Raw genomic sequence first — 17,684 nt, 5'->3', positions numbered from 1 at the left:
TGTGCACAGTACATCTTTTTCTTTACAAAACAGAGCCTGCAGAGCAAATACTGGAAGAGGTACAACATCTAAAAAGCAGTGTTTTGTCTGAAATTGCCTTCTAGGTCATGAGCCAGGAGATTCAGGAACAGCTGCACAAGCAACAGGAGGTCATTGCAGACAAGCAGATGAGTGTGAAAGAAGATCTTGACAAGGTGGAGCCTGCTGTCATTGAAGCTCAGAATGGTATGTTAACATCTGAAAAGATCACACTGTGGTCTTTAATTCAGAACGTAAGTCTGTGAGATTGTGTTTTGATGTGATCTAAGCTGGTCTTGTCTAACAAAAGCATAGGCTCTTAGCATGAGGTTGAACATAGAATCATAGAATCAGTCAGGGTTGGAAGGAATAACAAGGATCATGTAGTTCCAACCCCTCTGCCATGGCCAGGAACACCCTACCCTAAATCAGGCTGGCCAGAGTCTCATCCAGCCTGGCCTTAACCATCTCCATGGATGGGGCCTCAACCACCTCCTTGGGCAACCCATTCCAGGCTCTCACCACTCTCAAAGTGAAGAACTTCCTCCATGTGTCCAGCCTGAACCTACCCATCTTCAGCTTTGCTCCATTCCCCCTAGTCCTGTCACTCCCTGATACCCTGAAAAGTCCTTCCCCAGGTGTTGAAGAAATTCCTTGTCTTTGAGCTGTAAGTTTGTGCTGTGATGTTTGATGCTCTCTTTAGGGCTTGTGGCCTGGTTTCTGGCAGACCAGGTCTAGTTAGTTATTCTATGTATTTTTTAAGGAAGCTTCTAATCAGAAAGACCAGTGATGCCTTACTGCTGCACAGATAGCATACAGTCGAGCTCTCCATTCGTTAAACTATGAGGATCACTGCTTGAAGTGAATCGTTTTTAGGCTGCAGAATAAGTTGGCTTTGAATGGGTGGCAAGCTGACATTCACAGAAATTTATCTAATGATATGGTAGTTTGACTGGTTTGAAGCTTTAAGCTTTTTTGCGTATCCAAGGTACTTCAACAGACTTTGCTAACTGTTTTATTCCCAATTAATGTTTATTGTCTTTCTGGCACTGGTTAGCTGTGAAGTCGATAAAGAAACAGCACCTGGTAGAGGTCCGTTCTATGGCTAATCCACCTGCAGCAGTTAAGCTAGCACTGGAGTCCATCTGCCTACTACTAGGTGAAAGTACAACGGACTGGAAGCAAATACGTTCCATCATCATGAGAGAGAACTTCATTCCAACCATTGTTAACTTCTCTGCTGAGGAAATCAGGTAAGGTGCAAGTATGAGTTACTTCTGTGAGTAGACTATTTACAAAGATATGGAAGGTCTTTACTTGACTTTCCTATGTGTGATTGGTTTGGTAGCACTTGAATTTTTTTGAGACTAATTTCCTTCTGCATGTGTGATGGTTTAGGAGTTATCCACCCCCCCACTCTTATCACCCAGACTAGGCTCAGCTGAGCTGGAAGTTAAGGAATGAAGCTTTATATTTACAGCTTAGCACAATACAAGCAGATATTTACAGTTATATACAGAAGTATACAGGTTAAAAGTAATACAGAAATGCAACACCCCTCCCAGAAATCAGTCCCCAGGAGGGACTCCAAACCACCCTTCTACCTTATCCCAGAGCATACCTTATGTGCAAGGTGAGTTTGAAGGATTGGCAAGGGGGGTTAGAAAGCAGAAGGGTTAGCTACACAGAGAGCAGCCCAGGGAGAAAGCACAGGCTCCAGCAGAGACACACACACACACTGGCTTACCTGTATTTGTGTTCTTGTTTTTATACATCTCAACAAGCCTGTGAGTGAAGTAGACATCACCATTGTTTCCTTTTCACAGCCTGTAATCTAATTTTTCTCACTAAAATATTCCAGTTAGCCTCAAACTAGCACAGCATGCAATGAATGTGTAGGTGGTACAGGGAACACACTACTGAAGAAAAGATGCACCATGCAAACTGGGCCAAAATGGCAGCTGTTGAGTAACTTCAGGGCATGGTTGCAATGCAGTGTGTTGCTGTCCAAAGCCATGTTGTTAGTCGAAACTGCTTTTGCAACAATGATAAACCAGGTTGCTGAGAGTTTTATCAATAATGACCTCTTTATCTGTCTCTAAATCTGAGCAGGTCTGACTAGAGACACCTGAATTCCCTTCCAACTCTAGATTTTTTTTTTCTGACCAGAATTAAGCAATTTCTGAGTGATTTAATCTTAAAATATTGTTAAATGCATTTTATTCCTCAGCAATAATTTCTGAAACAACATTTTGAACTCATTAAAACATTCCAGCTACCAGTCAGCAAAACTATTAGGAATTCCATATCAGCAGTGGAAGGCAGGCAAGATGAAGGGGTGCTGACTTAGTGTACTCAAGCTATCTCTAAAAACTTCACCCTTGCAGTGATGCCATCCGGGAAAAGATGAAGAAAAATTACCTGTCAAATCCAAGTTACAACTACGAGATTGTAAACAGAGCATCACTGGCTTGTGGACCTATGGTGAAATGGGCAATTGCACAGGTAAAGTCAGTACTGTGGGAAAGGAAGTGCAAAGTGAGAAGAGTAAGCCTGAAGGTGTATAATAACGTCTAAAGGCTCTATTCAACTATATGTTTCAAGCTGTTTTGCTTCTGAGCAGTTGGTAGACAGCTTAGGTGAATGCTTTATGAGCTCTGTAGTGTTGTGCCAGAGAACTAATAGCCAGTTGCAGTATAGTTTTTGCACAAAGAAGGTTTAGGTTTGCAGAAAACAACAGCAGATGCTTTCTGTATGTGGCATTGTTCTACAGGACAGCACAGTTCTCGGCTGGAAAATGCAATGCACTTCTCTTAGTAGAGACTGTAAATTTAGTCCTGCCTCTGAGTGGGGCATATTCACAAACAGCTGTCCAAGTCTTTTAGGTAGACTTAAGTATACTTGTTTTTTTAAAGAAATTTTTTTGCCCCAGACTGAAATAAGTGAGAATGGCTTTACTTGCATGTTAACATTCAATATAGCAGGATGCTTCTCGTATTAAAACCCTGTCCTGTATGAGTTGCATGATGTGGAGAGACTGTTGAGCTTGACTCTTGCTGGTAGGCCCTATCCCAATTGTTCTGTGGCTTAGCTCTATACTCAGTTCTTTACTAAGGAAGGCATATTAGCACAATACTGCCATGGACACTCAAATAAAGATTTCTGCAGTGTGGTGCACTACTTAAAGTAGCCTATTAATTCTTGTGCAAGTCACAAGTACCTAAGTTTTAAAAGATGTAGTTGATGGTATATACCTGAATGCTGTGGTTCTTCTTAAGACATGTAATTTTAGAAAGTATAAAGAGACTATTTACTGTTTACAGCTTAACTATGCTGATATGTTGAAAAGAGTGGAACCTCTACGCAATGAACTGCAGAAGTTGGAAGATGATGCCAAAGACAACCAACAGAAGGCAAATGAAGTGGAGCAGATGATTCGTGATCTTGAGGCCAGTATTGCCCGCTACAAAGAAGAATATGCAGTACTGATTTCAGAGGCTCAAGCTATTAAGGCAGACTTGGCTGCTGTAGAAGCAAAAGTAAGAGTTTCACGTATCAGTAAATTCCCATTCTTTAGTCTTTAACAGTCAGAAATGAAGCCATTATTCAAACTTTTTTATGTACTTGGGTTGCTTCTCCTGTGCAGAGCATTTGAGCAGTTTCATCTCTGGATGTCACAGAGCTACTTAAACTTCTGAAACCTGGCTGGAATAAATTCATGTTCTAGTTGATTAACAGAACAGTTCAGGCTGCAGTTTCAGACTTATTATAAGTAGAAAACTTCAGAAATGTGCAGGGATGTAGTGTAATTGTCATGTCTTAACTGGACTTTTGAGAGCGGGGAAGAATATCTCTTTGATCTAATCGTTAGTATGTCATTTTGAAGTTCTTCAAGATAACAGTTTAAAACAACATAAATTAGCACTGAAGCCAAGAAACATGTTTTAATTTCATTCTCAGCTTTTAAGTTGGGCCTTGAGTCAATATTTAAGTGTCCTGAGAGATAGCAACCTGTTATCTGTAGAGTCTACTTCACTGCTTATTTCTAGGTAAACCGTAGCACAGCTCTACTGAAGAGTCTTTCTGCTGAACGTGAAAGATGGGAGAAGACAAGTGAAACTTTCAAGAACCAGATGTCCACTATTGCAGGAGACTGCTTACTTTCAGGAGCTTTTATTGCCTACGCTGGCTACTTTGATCAGCAGATGCGTCAAAATCTGTTCACTACATGGTCTCACCATTTGCAGCAAGCAAATATCCAGGTAAAGATGCAGTCGTGATAAACTGACCATGAATCAATTTACCTTAAAGATTGTTGAGTAAAGACTGGAGATACTGAAGAGAATACCTTGCTGAGCTGCATTTACTCAAAGTGTCTTTAATAGCTGGTTGGAGAAGCTGTAGGCAGATGCTAACTTGGATATACTTCTTGCAGTTCCGCACAGACATTGCGAGGACTGAGTACCTTTCCAACGCAGATGAACGGCTTCGCTGGCAAGCAAGTTCTCTCCCTGCAGATGACCTGTGCACTGAGAATGCTATCATGCTCAAGCGGTTTAACAGGTATTTCATTCTGAGATTTGGAATGCTGAAGCGATACTCTTGGAGCAGCCAGGGTTTTGGACCTATCGCAGCTCTTTCAAAGCACAGTTTTATTGTTGTGAAATCTTATGTTTGTGAAAGCTGCTCAACCGTATCTAAACAAAAAATCATTTATCTTTGCTTGCCTTTTTGTTGTTATGCTTAGCTGCTAAAGTAAGTTGACTTGGATTGAAGCTATTTTGTTGCCCAAATACAGACTTACCTTTCAAAACTCTGAAATTAAGTCATTTACGCCAGCCAATTTAATCCTTCACTAAGCAAGCTTTGGGAGTTGAGACTAATACAACCTGAACTTGTAAAATGACTTAGAGGCTGTCTTCAGTCAATGCCCAAATAATAAAAGTGTTTTATTACTAACTTAGGTATCCATTGATCATTGATCCCTCCGGGCAAGCTACAGAGTTTATCATGAATGAATATAAAGACCGCAAGATAACTCGTACTAGTTTCTTGGATGATGCCTTCAGGAAGAACTTGGAAAGTGCCTTGAGATTTGGCAACCCACTTCTAGTCCAGGTTAGTTGCATGATCACATAGAAACTATCTTGAATTTTGCCCTTTGTACTAGAAAAGAGCAAGCAAGATGCAAACAGCTTTGTTGTCAAACCATACTTTAGCATGAGCAATACATGAGGTGTTAGTCCTGAGGAAAATATGATTGATGAAATACACACTCAAAGAAAGGTATTTTTCTTTTTCCACTATTTCAAGATGAAATGCTTTTATTTTGAAATCATCTATCTTTAGTATCACACTTAAAATTACTTGCAACCTATCTGTTATTTCTTTGTCTCTATGCTATCTCTAGTCATAGATAATATAGCACCTACTAAAGGTAGTTATCTGGAATTAAATCTACTGAGTAGCAGGAAGGGATTTCAGTGATACAAAGAAATTGGCATTTGTAGGAGTAATTGACTTTTATTTGAGATAAGTGTATTTTTAGTTTCTTAGTATGAAAATGGGAAAACAAAGGATTAGGTCACAGATGACATCAACCTGTTGCTTGTGCTGCTTAGAATAGGACTTGTGCATTTTTAACACATCTCTGCTTCTAGGATGTGGAGAGCTATGATCCAGTTCTGAATCCTGTTCTGAATCGTGAAGTCCGGAGAACTGGAGGCAGAGTTCTGATTACTCTAGGAGACCAAGATATTGATCTGTCACCATCTTTTGTTATCTTCCTCTCCACTAGAGATCCAACAGTGAGTAAAATAAACCTCGCTGTTGTTTGTAGAAGTGGTATGTCAGAGAGCTGAGTGGTTTTTTTCATCTTTCCTTTTATAGGTTGAATTCCCACCAGACCTCTGCTCTCGTGTTACATTTGTGAACTTTACAGTAACTCGCAGCAGCTTACAGAGCCAGTGTCTGAATGAAGTCCTGAAAGCTGAAAGACCAGATGTTGATGAAAAGCGCTCTGACCTCCTCAAGCTTCAGGGTATGCTTACCAAAAATAAAGTAACTTCCTCTGCTTCTAAAGCAGCACAGTGGTTTTGCTGTAGCTATACACAGAGAAATACCTTTATAGCTGATACTCTGGCTTTTTTCAGGATGTCCAGTGGCAAAGTATGTGCAGTTGGTAAAACTCTTACACACGTATTTTTACTTCTAATTAAGGTGAATTCCAGCTGCGCTTGCGTCAGTTGGAAAAATCCCTGCTGCAGGCGCTTAATGAAGTGAAGGGACGTATCCTAGATGATGATACCATCATTACTACTCTTGAGAACCTGAAGAAGGAAGCAGCAGAAGTCACTAGAAAAGTAGAAGAGACTGATATTGTCATGCAAGAGGTGGAGACAGTTTCTCAGCAGTACTTGCCTCTTTCTACAGCATGCAGCAGTATCTACTTTACAATGGAATCACTGAAACAGGTAGGATGAATTCTTCCCCAGAAGTTTCACATATTTACTGTTCAAAGTTAAATAGCACTGCCTGATTCCAGCCTTGGCTGCTGTGTTGCAATTTGCTAGGCATAAGCCTACCAAATGGCAGGGCTCTTAAAAGATAAAACAATTTTCTCTTTCAGATACATTTCCTGTACCAATACTCTCTCCAGTTTTTCTTGGACATCTATCATAATGTCTTGTATGAGAACCCAAATCTGAAGGGAATTACAGACCATACGCACCGTCTCTCAATCATCACAAAGGATCTCTTTCAGGTTCATTTTTTTTTAATTAGTAAACTTAATTCTTTAGTAATTTTGGAAGGGTCAGAGTCCAAGGCCTCTTACACTGCTATTGTCACTGTTTTGTTGACAGGTGGCTTTCAACAGAGTGGCACGTGGCATGCTGCATCAAGATCATATAACGTTTGCTATGTTGTTGGCACGGATTAAACTAAAAGGCACTATTGGGTAACGTTTGTTTTCTCTCTTCATGGTACTTGAAAAAGGAATATCTTGAAGGCACTTAACTAAAATCTTCTTCTTTCTTAACGTTAGGGAGCCTACATATGATGCAGAATTCCAGCACTTCTTGAGAGGGAAGGAGATTGTCCTGAACACTGCATCTCTCCCCAAAATCAATGGCTTGACTGTAGAGCAAACAGAAGCAATGATGAGGCTGAGCTGCCTTCCTGCATTTAAAGATCTTGTTTCAAAGGTTCAAGCTGATGAGGTAAGTGTTGGCTTGGCTTTGTTTCTACTGTAAACTGTCTGGTTCAGCTTTTAAAGTCTCTGCTTTAAGAGCTTTATGCTTGCAAGTAAGCTCTCTTAATATGAGAAGGGATGCCGTCCAGATTAACTAGTTGCACTTTCTGTGGAAGTGAATGTTCTTTTAAAATCTTTAATCCAGCTATAAAGCTTTGGGTTGTACATACCAGCACTTCTCGTGACCTAGCCATGGAAGCACCTTTACCATTTGGTCTGACTTTGAAGTTAGCTTTGGTTTCTGTGATAGCAGGAAGTGTGAGCTTTTACTGTATCCTTATTGTGTGATAGTTAGTGGTAGAGGGGAGCAGCCCTAGCCATACATAACATCATTATGGTGAGCTCTTGCACATTACTATTTGGAGTAAATTTGAATAGTCATCAGCTGCTGAACACTTCACTCCTTCTTAATATCTGACTTTTATGCAAATACATTTGTGTCCTGACTGTGAAACTGTATGCTCCAAAGTATGTCCATGTCTTCAGTAGTACCTGTTTGGTTGCCCTGCATAGTTCTTGTATTAGAAGTTGAATTCTCTTTACTCAGTTTTCCTCAAATTTACCAACCTCTTCGATGAAATAACATAGATCTTGGCCTGGAACTTGATAGTGGTCTGTAAAACCAAGGGTACTGGAGGCAGTGCAGAATTAGGGGACGTCAGTGTAATGATGTGACACACACACAAAAAAGGTAGACAAAGCATAATTTGTGTGGTTCGCATGTAGATTTTTGCTTTAAAACCAAGCAGATCTTGGGGAAGTTCATGAGAGAAAAATGAGTTGAAAACTTGGTAGATGTGATAGTCAACTTGCAGTCTTGCTTGGGAAATAAACACAAACCATTTATATATGAAACACTTAAACCATCCATATCTAGAAACCTTGGAAAAGAGCAAATGGTAAGTGTTGGACAATATTTGGAGCCGAGTTTGACTTATTAATAGTGCTTCTATTTAACAGTGTTACCCCTGTCTTATTTCTCAGGACTTGTAGATGGAAGCTCAAATGCTTGTGGTATGAATACCATGCAAATGGTATTCAGTCTTAAGTTTTTATTCTGAAGATAGATGATAGGAGCATTAAATGGAAAAATCTTACAAACTCATGCATTTCATTGTTTAAACATTTAGCTACATTTAGCATACTTGAATCTCTGTTGCACATCTAAGGCTGGCAATCCTACCCATTTGCATCGTACTGAAAGTTGGTATGCAGCTGAAGGCTTCTGCAATATGTCAAAATCTAGATTTTTAAGGCTGACTTTGAACATCTCTGTTGCACCATGAACAGCACCTGCACCTTGCAGCAAGTTTTTTATACACATTTCTTTTAACACAGCAATTCTGTATCTGGCTGGATAGCAGTTCACCAGAACAGACTGTACCATACCTTTGGACTGAAGAAAAACCTGCAAGTAAGTTAAGCTGCACTGTTGTGCCCATCAATCCTACTGTACTAATTTAAGTAGAATTACTATGATTTTAAAGCAACTCTGAAGTAGAACTTTAATTTGCATCTTCATGCCTGGTAAAGTCATTACATTTGGATTGTGGAAGAACCTCAAGTCTGGTGGTTTAGCTTTTGGTTGCGTTTCATTTTTAGGAAAAAAAATATATATAAACCTGTTTTTTGTAAGCAACAGCTCCTGCACCTTAACTTAATGAGCTGGTCTTCCACTGAGGATGAAACATGCTTCTACAGTCTCTTTACATTGCATAATAGTTTGGATTAACCTTAGTCACTGCAAATCTGGAGGCACCTCAATATCCTCAAAAAGCTCTAAGAGACAGATTTCTTAAGGACAGCCCTGACCTACTAGAATGTTTCCTCTTGCAGTTGTATTTAAGCATGAAGTCTTAGTTGTTGCTGCATTAGTCGTTAATACTAATTTGTTAGGAGTTAGAAGGTAAGTTGCTGTTCAGTTCCTTTGCTGTCTGAAAGGTAATATTGGGAAGTGTTTGCACTCCATGATCACTCAGGGCTCATTCCAGTAGATGACTTTATAAATTAAGGATTCTAAGCTTGTGTTTACTAGCTGCTGTAAAGCTGCTTGACTGTGAACTAAAGCAACGCTAGGTTATATATCCTACCCAAGCTAGACAAGTGCATAATACTTCAAACACTAGGAGCATGGCAGATTATTGAGTGGATGAGAAGATGTGAAGAAATCTGTTGTCCTGGAAGTTCAAATCCATTCTTTGATGGGAATGCTCCTAGACCATAGATTTTGTAAACCAATAGGATTTTAGTAGCATCTGGAAGCATCTTGTCAAGGTAGGCTTTTACAGGGCTCAACACAAGCAGTTAAGTAGATAACTCTCACAGAAGACAAACCAACTGAAAATGGTTTCTTTAGACTGTCAAAGTGAAGGCAATACAAACATTAATTAAAATGTTACAACGAGTCTTTCGAGGGGATAAATCTTTTAGTATCTAGTCTTCAGAACAAGATAGGAAAAACTGAATGGAGAATTGAAGAGAGGAAGGCATTGAGGATGGGTTTTTTTTCATCAGTCCATCTAATCCCATCTCCTCTGTTCAGCTCCTATTGGACAGGCCATTCATCGCTTGCTTCTGATCCAAGCCTTCCGTCCAGATCGTTTGTTGGCAATGGCACATACCTTTGTTTCAACAAATCTTGGAGAGTCTTTCATGTCCATTATGGAGCAGCCTTTAGATCTGACACACATCGTAGATACAGAGGTAACCCTCTTGTTTCTGAAAGGCTAAAATCTGAGGTTTGCATGAGTGCATAGTGAGTGAAGCTCAGACTTAGGCTGGACATTAGAAAAAAAATTCACAGAAGTGGTCAGGCATTGGAACAGGCTGCCTAGGGAGGTGGTTGAGTTACCAACCCTGGATGAAAAACTCTGTATGTCCAGTCCTGGGCCCCTCAACTCAAGAGAGATGTTGAGGTGCTGGAGCGTGTCCAGAGAAGGGTGACAAAGCTGGTGAGAGGCCTGGAACATAAACCCTATGAGGAGAGGCTGAGGGAGCTGGGCTTGTTTAGCCTGGAGGAGGCTCAGGGGTGACCTCATTGCTCTCTACAACTACCTGAAGGGACATTATAGCCAGGTGGGGGTGTTCTCTTCTCCCAGGCAACCAGCAACAGAACAAGGGGCACAGTCTCAAGTTGTGCAGGGGGAAGTATAAGCTGGATGTTAGGAGGAAGTTCTTGCCAGAGAGAGTGATTGGCATTGGAATGGGCTGCCCAGGGAGGTGGTGGAGGCACTGTCCCTGGAGGTGTTCAAGAAAAGACTGGATGAGGCACTTAGTGCCATGGTCTAGTTGAGTGGCTGGGGCTGGGTGATAGGTTGGACTGGATGACCTTGCAGGTCTCTTCCAACCCCGTAGTATTGAGGAGTGGATTGTTTTCCACTTTGTTAGTGCGAAAGTAAGAGCAGCATGATGTCTTTTGCTGGCCTGAAGTAAGAAAGACTGAGCTTACTGTGCTCTCCGTATAGTGACTGATTCATGTCATTTTAACCTTCTCGGACAACAGGTGAAGCCAAACACTCCTGTGCTGATGTGTTCAGTGCCTGGTTACGATGCCAGTGGTCATGTTGAAGACCTTGCAGCTGAGCAAAATACACAGATTACTTCCATTGCTATTGGTAAGAACATACCTTATTTCATCATCTAGGCATACATAGAAATTGTTAGCAGTAAGAGCTTTAGCAACCCTTCTGTCTTTTAGGTTCTGCTGAAGGGTTTAACCAAGCAGATAAAGCAATAAACACAGCAGTGAAATCTGGAAGGTAAGATGTGATTTCTTTTTAGCTAGAATACTGCCTAGCACAAATGTAGATAGAGGGGAAGGGTTAAGTAATGTATTGGTTAAATATATGATAAATCTGTGAGTTAAAAAAAAAGAGACTGTCTTCTGAACTGCAGTTTGTAATCATTTAAACACAGCTGTTCTGAACTCGATGTAGGGATTTTTCAAGAGCAGCAGGATGTATCTGCAAAACAAGAAAGTTAACCCACTTACACTGCACAGTAACTGATTCTGTGCAGAAGACAGGTTTAAAAGACAGAGGAACACTTGTAGCATCGGCATCATATTCTGTTACTCTGTAGTGGTAATAGCCAGGATTTTTAATGAACAGGATAACCTGTTCATTAAAAAGCTCTTGTTCTGTTTCAATACTTTCACAGGTGGGTAATGCTGAAGAATGTTCACCTGGCTCCTGGCTGGCTCATGCAACTGGAAAAGAAGCTACACTCTCTACAACCTCATGCTTGCTTCAGACTCTTCCTTACTATGGAGATTAATCCAAAGGTAATGTTAATTTGATTCTCTGATACAGTTACTGGCTTGCAGAGCCAAGAGTGCTACTCAGGGAAGAATTTCTCATTACCTCCTTTTTGCAGTAAGGAAAAAGGATAGTGTGTGCCTAACAGTGTAGTTACTAGCCTTGATTTCTGATAATTAATTGTAGCTGAACATTTTATACTGTTCTTTTGCTGCTTCCCCTAACTTCCAAAAGAAAGGTAGGACTTTACTGTGTGTGCTTACAGTGAGGTTTTGAAGCTAATGCAACCTGTGATGTTAGAAGGATTAAATCTAGTGAGGACTAAAGGATCTGGTTTTGAGTTTATTGATTTTTTTATTGCTTTTTCCAGGTGCCAGTGAATTTGCTACGTGCTGGCCGAATCTTTGTGTTTGAACCTCCTCCTGGTGTGAAGGCAAACATGCTGAGGACTTTCAGCAGCATTCCAGTGTCTAGAATGTGCAAGGTAAGGCTGCACTTTATGCAGGTGGAGGAATGTGTTCATTAAAACGTTAGTTTGCATGCTGAAACCTCAGGTGTTTTGAGATGTGTGTACAGCATTGGTTTTTTTTCCTCATGGAAGTGAAGGAATAGTTGCTACTTCTGTTGGTAGAATGTATACAGTTTTGCTAGCAATCTAGCATTCAGTCTGCTGTTTTCTAGCTTTTTTAGCAGGTTCTGATTTTTATCACTTCATCAACAGCTGTATTTATGGTTTGTTTTTTTTTCCTCTCCACTTCTCAGTCACCAAATGAGCGTGCTCGTTTGTATTTCCTCCTTGCTTGGTTCCATGCCATTATCCAAGAGCGCTTGCGCTATGCTCCCCTGGGTTGGTCCAAGAAGTATGAATTTGGAGAATCTGATCTGAGGTCTGCCTGTGACACAGTAGATACATGGTTGGATGATACAGCAAAGGCAAGTAGTATCATGTACTTAAGGTATATGTAATACATAGATTACTTAATATTGTCAGTAAACCAGTCTGTTCTGGAAACACTTGGCGACTTAAGTGAGACAGTTTAAACTAGTTCTTGAATTTGACTCTTCGGTCAAAGGAGATGGAGAAAGGATTGTCCCCTGCTAATGACACTGCATTTGATTTATAGGGTCGCCAAAACATTTCACCTGACAAAATTCCATGGTCTGCACTAAAGACACTGATGGCCCAGTCCATCTATGGAGGCCGTATCGATAATGAATTTGATCAACGCCTGTTGAACACTTTCTTGGAACGTCTGTTCACTACTCTAAGTTTTGATAGTGAATTCAAACTGGCTTGCAAGGTTGATGGACACAAAGATATTCAGATGCCAGATGGAATCAGGTATCCTTTTTTTCATTATCCTGAGCTCTATGCACAACTTATTTAATGGAAAAAAAAAAAAAAAGCAATGAAAGAAAACCCTAACCTCTGTCTCTGTGCTGGACTTTATCTGTGTAAAATTGTCTCAGGAAGAGTATTAGAATGGCAAGGTAATTGAGGAAGCCTTCTAATGAATACTAAAACTCTGACTTGCAGGCGTGAAGAATTTGTCCAGTGGGTTGAGATGCTACCAGATACACAAACACCATCATGGCTGGGCCTACCAAATAATGCAGAGAAAGTTCTTCTCACCACACAAGGTAAAACCAGAAATCTTAACTGTCTTGCACAGGCTATCCAGGCCACCATTTGAACCAAAGCAAAAGAGATATAAATTGTTGAAGAGCTAACAGCATTTCCTTCCTCCCTCAACACAGTCAGTTTAGCTGAGACACTTGAGTAGTTCAAACACTGACCAGCAATTTATGAATTAAAAAATAGTTGCATTGAGCCTTCCAGATGTTAGGCTTCCATCTTGAGTCTGGAAAGCTTTATTGTCAGCTCTGGAGCCACCTACAGCTACGCAATTCTGAATCTTAAGGTATAGAGAAGGGGAAAAAAAGGCAAGTCCTAGTTCCTGGATGTAGTAGGATGTTTTCGTCACTTTGCTGATTAACAGCACATTTCTGCTTTAGGTATTGATATGATCAGCAAAATGCTGAAAATGCAGATGCTAGAGGATGAGGATGATTTAGCTTATGCAGAAACTGAGAAGAAGACAAGAACTGATTCTACATCAGATGGTCGCCCAGCCTGGATGAGAACACTACATACCACAGCCTCTAACTGGCTTCACCTTATCCCACAAACTCTAAACCATCTGAAGAGGACTGTGGAGAACATTAAGGTAGGAACTAAGTATTTCACGTGGGCATAGGAAGTGCACACCTGCTGCATTGGAACATGTGCACTGTGATTTGCAAGTACCAATTAAACACAACAGAACCTGTATGGATGCCAGTTCTGACTGCCATAAGATCTGTAATGCCCCATTGAAGTTCTTGAAATGCTATTAAAAGTTAGTATGTATCTTCTGGAGATTATTTGAAGAAGTACAATGGCAAACTGTCTATCAAGGGTGCGAATTCTGAAGCTTCTAACAATCAGATAGCAAGAAATAAGTGCTCCCTTTTGTACTTGTAGCATGCTGTCTAGGCCAGCCCTGTCCTCAAGAAATGTTTGTCTGGGAGCATTTCAGACTATTGAGGTGCCTCCAGATCTGCAGTGACTGCCTATACATCCAGTGCATGTTAATTACTGCTAAAATTTAGTGATAGTCAATGAGGGGAGGTAAAGCAGCTGCTTCTGCTAACTGGAAACAGAAATTGCAAGGACTGGAGGAAACTTTTGAGTGCTGGACAACAGTACCTTACAGTCTCACTCAGGAATCTAAGTGTCATAATTGAATGTGCTCATGGTTGCCTAACTTAACTGCTTCAGAAGACTTACTCTGGGATCGTAGGGTGAGAATCTTTTGTTGCTGATTAAAAGAAATCTGGAGCTGATTGGAGAGAGCTGCTGTAGGTGGCCTGCAGTAGCTGCTCAACTGAGAGTTCTGCTTCCTTGCTGCTTCTCCAAGGGAGAGCAGATTGGTTGTAGAACAGTCTCTGCAATGACTTTCTACACCAAAGACTGCATCTTCGTGTTTAGTGCTTGTAATCCCAGTGTCAGACCATGAAGGATTTTGAGGCTGCTTTTTCAGCAGCTCTCCAGCAAGAACTCTGATCTGCAACTTCTTTTCAATGTTTTGACCATCAGGATCCCTTGTTCCGATTCTTTGAGAGAGAGGTGAAAATGGGAGCTAAGCTGCTTCAGGATGTTCGCCAGGACCTTGCAGATGTGGTTCAAGTGTGCGAAGGGAAAAAGAAGCAAACCAACTACCTGCGTACGCTTATAAATGAGCTAGTGAAAGGTATGGTAATTCACATTAGCACCTCCTGCTGCTCTCCTTGCCTCCTGCCCTCTCCAGCTTACAGACTGACATGCTCAGCAGCTTAAAAAGTACAGGAAAATTGGGATTGACTTTGTTTGACACAGACGATACTTTTGAGTCGTCCAGAGAGGTTGTGGATACCCCTCCCTGGAAGTGTTTAAGGCCAGATTGGAGGGGCTTTGAGCAACCTGGTCTAGGGAAAGATGTCCTTTAGGGCGTTGGAACTAGATGATCTTTCATGTCTCTTCCAACCCAAACCATTCTGTGATAAAATTTCAATTGGTTTTGTTTGAGATTTCAAGTTGAGGTAGCTAATATTAGGCTTTTTTGGACAGTTTAATTCCTAAGCTGAAGTCTTAGTGAATTCTTTCAGTGTCTAAATTACAGTGGAGCAGAGTAACTTATACTGCAAAGTAATATTGCTCTCATAAAATCTGGAAAATATTCACCTTCTCTAAACTTCTGTTTCAAGATTGTATATAAATGTGGAACTCTCACAGGCATTGTGCTTCTACTAAGATTTGCTGTCTGCTTTAAACAAAACCATTTCCTGAACTGCAGATACTTGACCTCTTCAGTTTTTTCTACAGAACTGAAATCTTCCTGCTAACTTGAAGATTGATTGCTACCACATACAGCTGTAATTCAATTTGCTGTTGGAGGGTTTCTGTAGCTGTGTAGCATTTTAAATTCATAGTAGGCCTGAGGCCATTTGCTTTGTAATCTTTGAAAATGCTTTCACGTACTGAGGAGTCTTTTAAGATGGAGGCTGGTGTCCTGGTTCCAAGTTTTATATGGCCCTTGAAAGTGAAGTGTCAACATAGTGTGTAATTCCAACGTGCTAATGCAAACAGAACTTAATTCTCATCACATTTTTTCACAGGTATTTTGCCTCGTAGCTGGTCTCATTACACAGTGCCAGCTGGGATGACAGTAATTCAGTGGGTGTCTGACTTCAGTGAGCGCATTAAACAGCTGCAGAACATTTCCCAGGCGGCTGCTTCTGGTGGAGCAAAGGAATTAAAGGTATCTTGTGTTAGCTTTCTTCTAGAGGTTATTGGTGGAGTGGTATAACTACTTCTTGGAGTCTTTATATAAAGGCAAATAAAACTTCAGTTCTTTGAAAGGTGCTTGTTGAGTATCTCCTGATCTCCATCTGGTGAGGCTTAGCTTAGCAGGCCAATTGTTCAGACTGATGAAAGGGAAACAGGTATCGTAGAATGACAGAAAATATAGCCTTAGAGCAAAAAAAGCAGTTACACAGTGTTACAGTAACAACAGAAAGAAATTAAATAGATTGCTGAACTAATAGTTATGAGAATTGCTAATTAATACTGTAGCTGATAATTTTTTTTTTCCAATCTTTTCCCCCCTCCAATAGAACATCCATGTGTGCCTTGGTGGCCTGTTTGTACCAGAGGCATATATTACTGCTACAAGACAGTATGTTGCCCAAGCAAACAGTTGGTCCCTTGAAGAGCTCTGTCTTGAGGTCAATGTTACAACTACACAGAATGCAGTACTGGATGCCTGCAGTTTTGGAGTCACAGGTAAATCTGTCAGAAAGGAGTCCTTGCTCTGAAAGCTTCTATTAAATGAGCTATATTAAATGAAAAAGATGGTGTCATTGCAAAAGTTTAACTTAACCACAGTTACTGTGGTTGTTTAAAGATAGGTTTGATATTAGTAGGGAAATACTTACAGTACTAATAAATCTCATGGCTCAGGCAAGTACATATTTCAGCAGTACTAGATAGGGATCTGCTACAACCTCTTTATTTTGCAGTAAGAGATACTTGCTTCATTTACTGGACATAGACCACCCTTAAATGATAATCATTGCCTGGGTATATGAAAGCTCTTTGAACCCTAAGGTCCATTTCACTTTACAGGCTTGAAGCTTCAGGGTGCTACTTGCAGTAACAACAAACTGTCACTTTCCAATGCCATTTCAACTGTGCTGCCCATTACACAGCTTCGCTGGATCAAGCAGACAAATGCTGATAAAAAAGCAAATGTTGTAAGTATTGATAAAAATATCTTGTAAAAGCTTTTGTAACAAGCAATTTACTTTTTCCCCTGAATCTCCATGGGTACCTCTGTCAAGCACCACACAGCAAATTGTCTTTTCCCACTATTTGCAGTGTCAAGGTCTAAATTCCAGGCTAGCAGCAAGCAGACCTAGCATTAACTAAGTCTTGCCTTTGTAGCTGAATAAGGAGAGGCAACCAGAAATGTTGAGGCCAAACTGAACTTTATACCTATGATGAAGGCTGTGTGTTAGGTGCATTTATTAGGCTTTGGATTTTGCCTTGCATTTCAAATGCTATCTGAGACTAAATTCCAATCTCATAAATACCATATAGTATTGTAGAAACTTCTTACACTCTTCAGCTACCCTTATGTAACTCTTCTTTTATGCTCACGTTTTTCCAGGTTACTTTGCCAGTTTACCTGAACTTTACTCGTGCTGATCTGATTTTCACGGTTGACTTTGAAATCGCTACCAAGGAAGACCCCCGTAGCTTCTATGAACGTGGCGTTGCGGTTCTCTGCACTGAGTGAAAAAACTTTGTTTCAACTCAGTCACACTGTAGTCATTGTCAGACTTCTATGTAGCATTCACTTGTACTTCTGTAACCTGCTTAGCTTGTCAGGTGGATTTATGCTAAGTTGATTAGGAAGAGAGGGTAGGGCACTGGAAAGCTGAGAGGCTAGATTTCTTTGAAGGAAAATTGAATGAGAATTTTTAGGTGGTTAGTGGTGGATGTGGTACTTGATGGATGATGATATATGAAATAAAAGCTATAGCAAGACTTTATTTCTGGAATTCTAATTCTTGTG

General features: G+C 40.5%; 1 protein-coding gene across 1 annotated transcript in view; it reads left to right on the top strand.

The window, feature by feature from the left end:
* DYNC1H1 (dynein cytoplasmic 1 heavy chain 1) overlaps positions 1-17,661 on the top strand; it is a 47,185-nt gene extending 29,524 nt beyond the window's left edge. The window contains exons 51-78 of the mRNA XM_064171284.1: positions 105-225; positions 1,076-1,271; positions 2,406-2,523; positions 3,342-3,557; positions 4,068-4,280; positions 4,454-4,581; positions 4,983-5,136; positions 5,679-5,825; positions 5,908-6,058; positions 6,238-6,491; positions 6,647-6,781; positions 6,882-6,976; positions 7,064-7,238; positions 8,609-8,684; positions 9,813-9,973; positions 10,773-10,884; positions 10,968-11,028; positions 11,429-11,552; positions 11,897-12,010; positions 12,289-12,459; positions 12,651-12,868; positions 13,064-13,167; positions 13,543-13,754; positions 14,666-14,819; positions 15,724-15,866; positions 16,222-16,390; positions 16,733-16,860; positions 17,277-17,661. Coding sequence (XP_064027354.1) covers positions 105-225; positions 1,076-1,271; positions 2,406-2,523; positions 3,342-3,557; positions 4,068-4,280; positions 4,454-4,581; positions 4,983-5,136; positions 5,679-5,825; positions 5,908-6,058; positions 6,238-6,491; positions 6,647-6,781; positions 6,882-6,976; positions 7,064-7,238; positions 8,609-8,684; positions 9,813-9,973; positions 10,773-10,884; positions 10,968-11,028; positions 11,429-11,552; positions 11,897-12,010; positions 12,289-12,459; positions 12,651-12,868; positions 13,064-13,167; positions 13,543-13,754; positions 14,666-14,819; positions 15,724-15,866; positions 16,222-16,390; positions 16,733-16,860; positions 17,277-17,405 — 4,179 coding nt within the window. The 3' untranslated portion in view covers positions 17,406-17,661. The remainder of the gene's footprint in view (positions 1-104; positions 226-1,075; positions 1,272-2,405; positions 2,524-3,341; positions 3,558-4,067; positions 4,281-4,453; positions 4,582-4,982; positions 5,137-5,678; positions 5,826-5,907; positions 6,059-6,237; positions 6,492-6,646; positions 6,782-6,881; positions 6,977-7,063; positions 7,239-8,608; positions 8,685-9,812; positions 9,974-10,772; positions 10,885-10,967; positions 11,029-11,428; positions 11,553-11,896; positions 12,011-12,288; positions 12,460-12,650; positions 12,869-13,063; positions 13,168-13,542; positions 13,755-14,665; positions 14,820-15,723; positions 15,867-16,221; positions 16,391-16,732; positions 16,861-17,276) is intronic.
* The last annotated feature ends 23 nt before the right edge of the window (positions 17,662-17,684 follow it).

This window comes from Pogoniulus pusillus, chromosome 1, assembly GCF_015220805.1.
Source record: "Pogoniulus pusillus isolate bPogPus1 chromosome 1, bPogPus1.pri, whole genome shotgun sequence".
Lineage (NCBI taxonomy): Eukaryota > Metazoa > Chordata > Aves > Piciformes > Lybiidae > Pogoniulus > Pogoniulus pusillus.
Note: the sequence above shows the minus strand (reverse complement) of the source record. Positions and strands in the feature narration are given on the sequence as shown.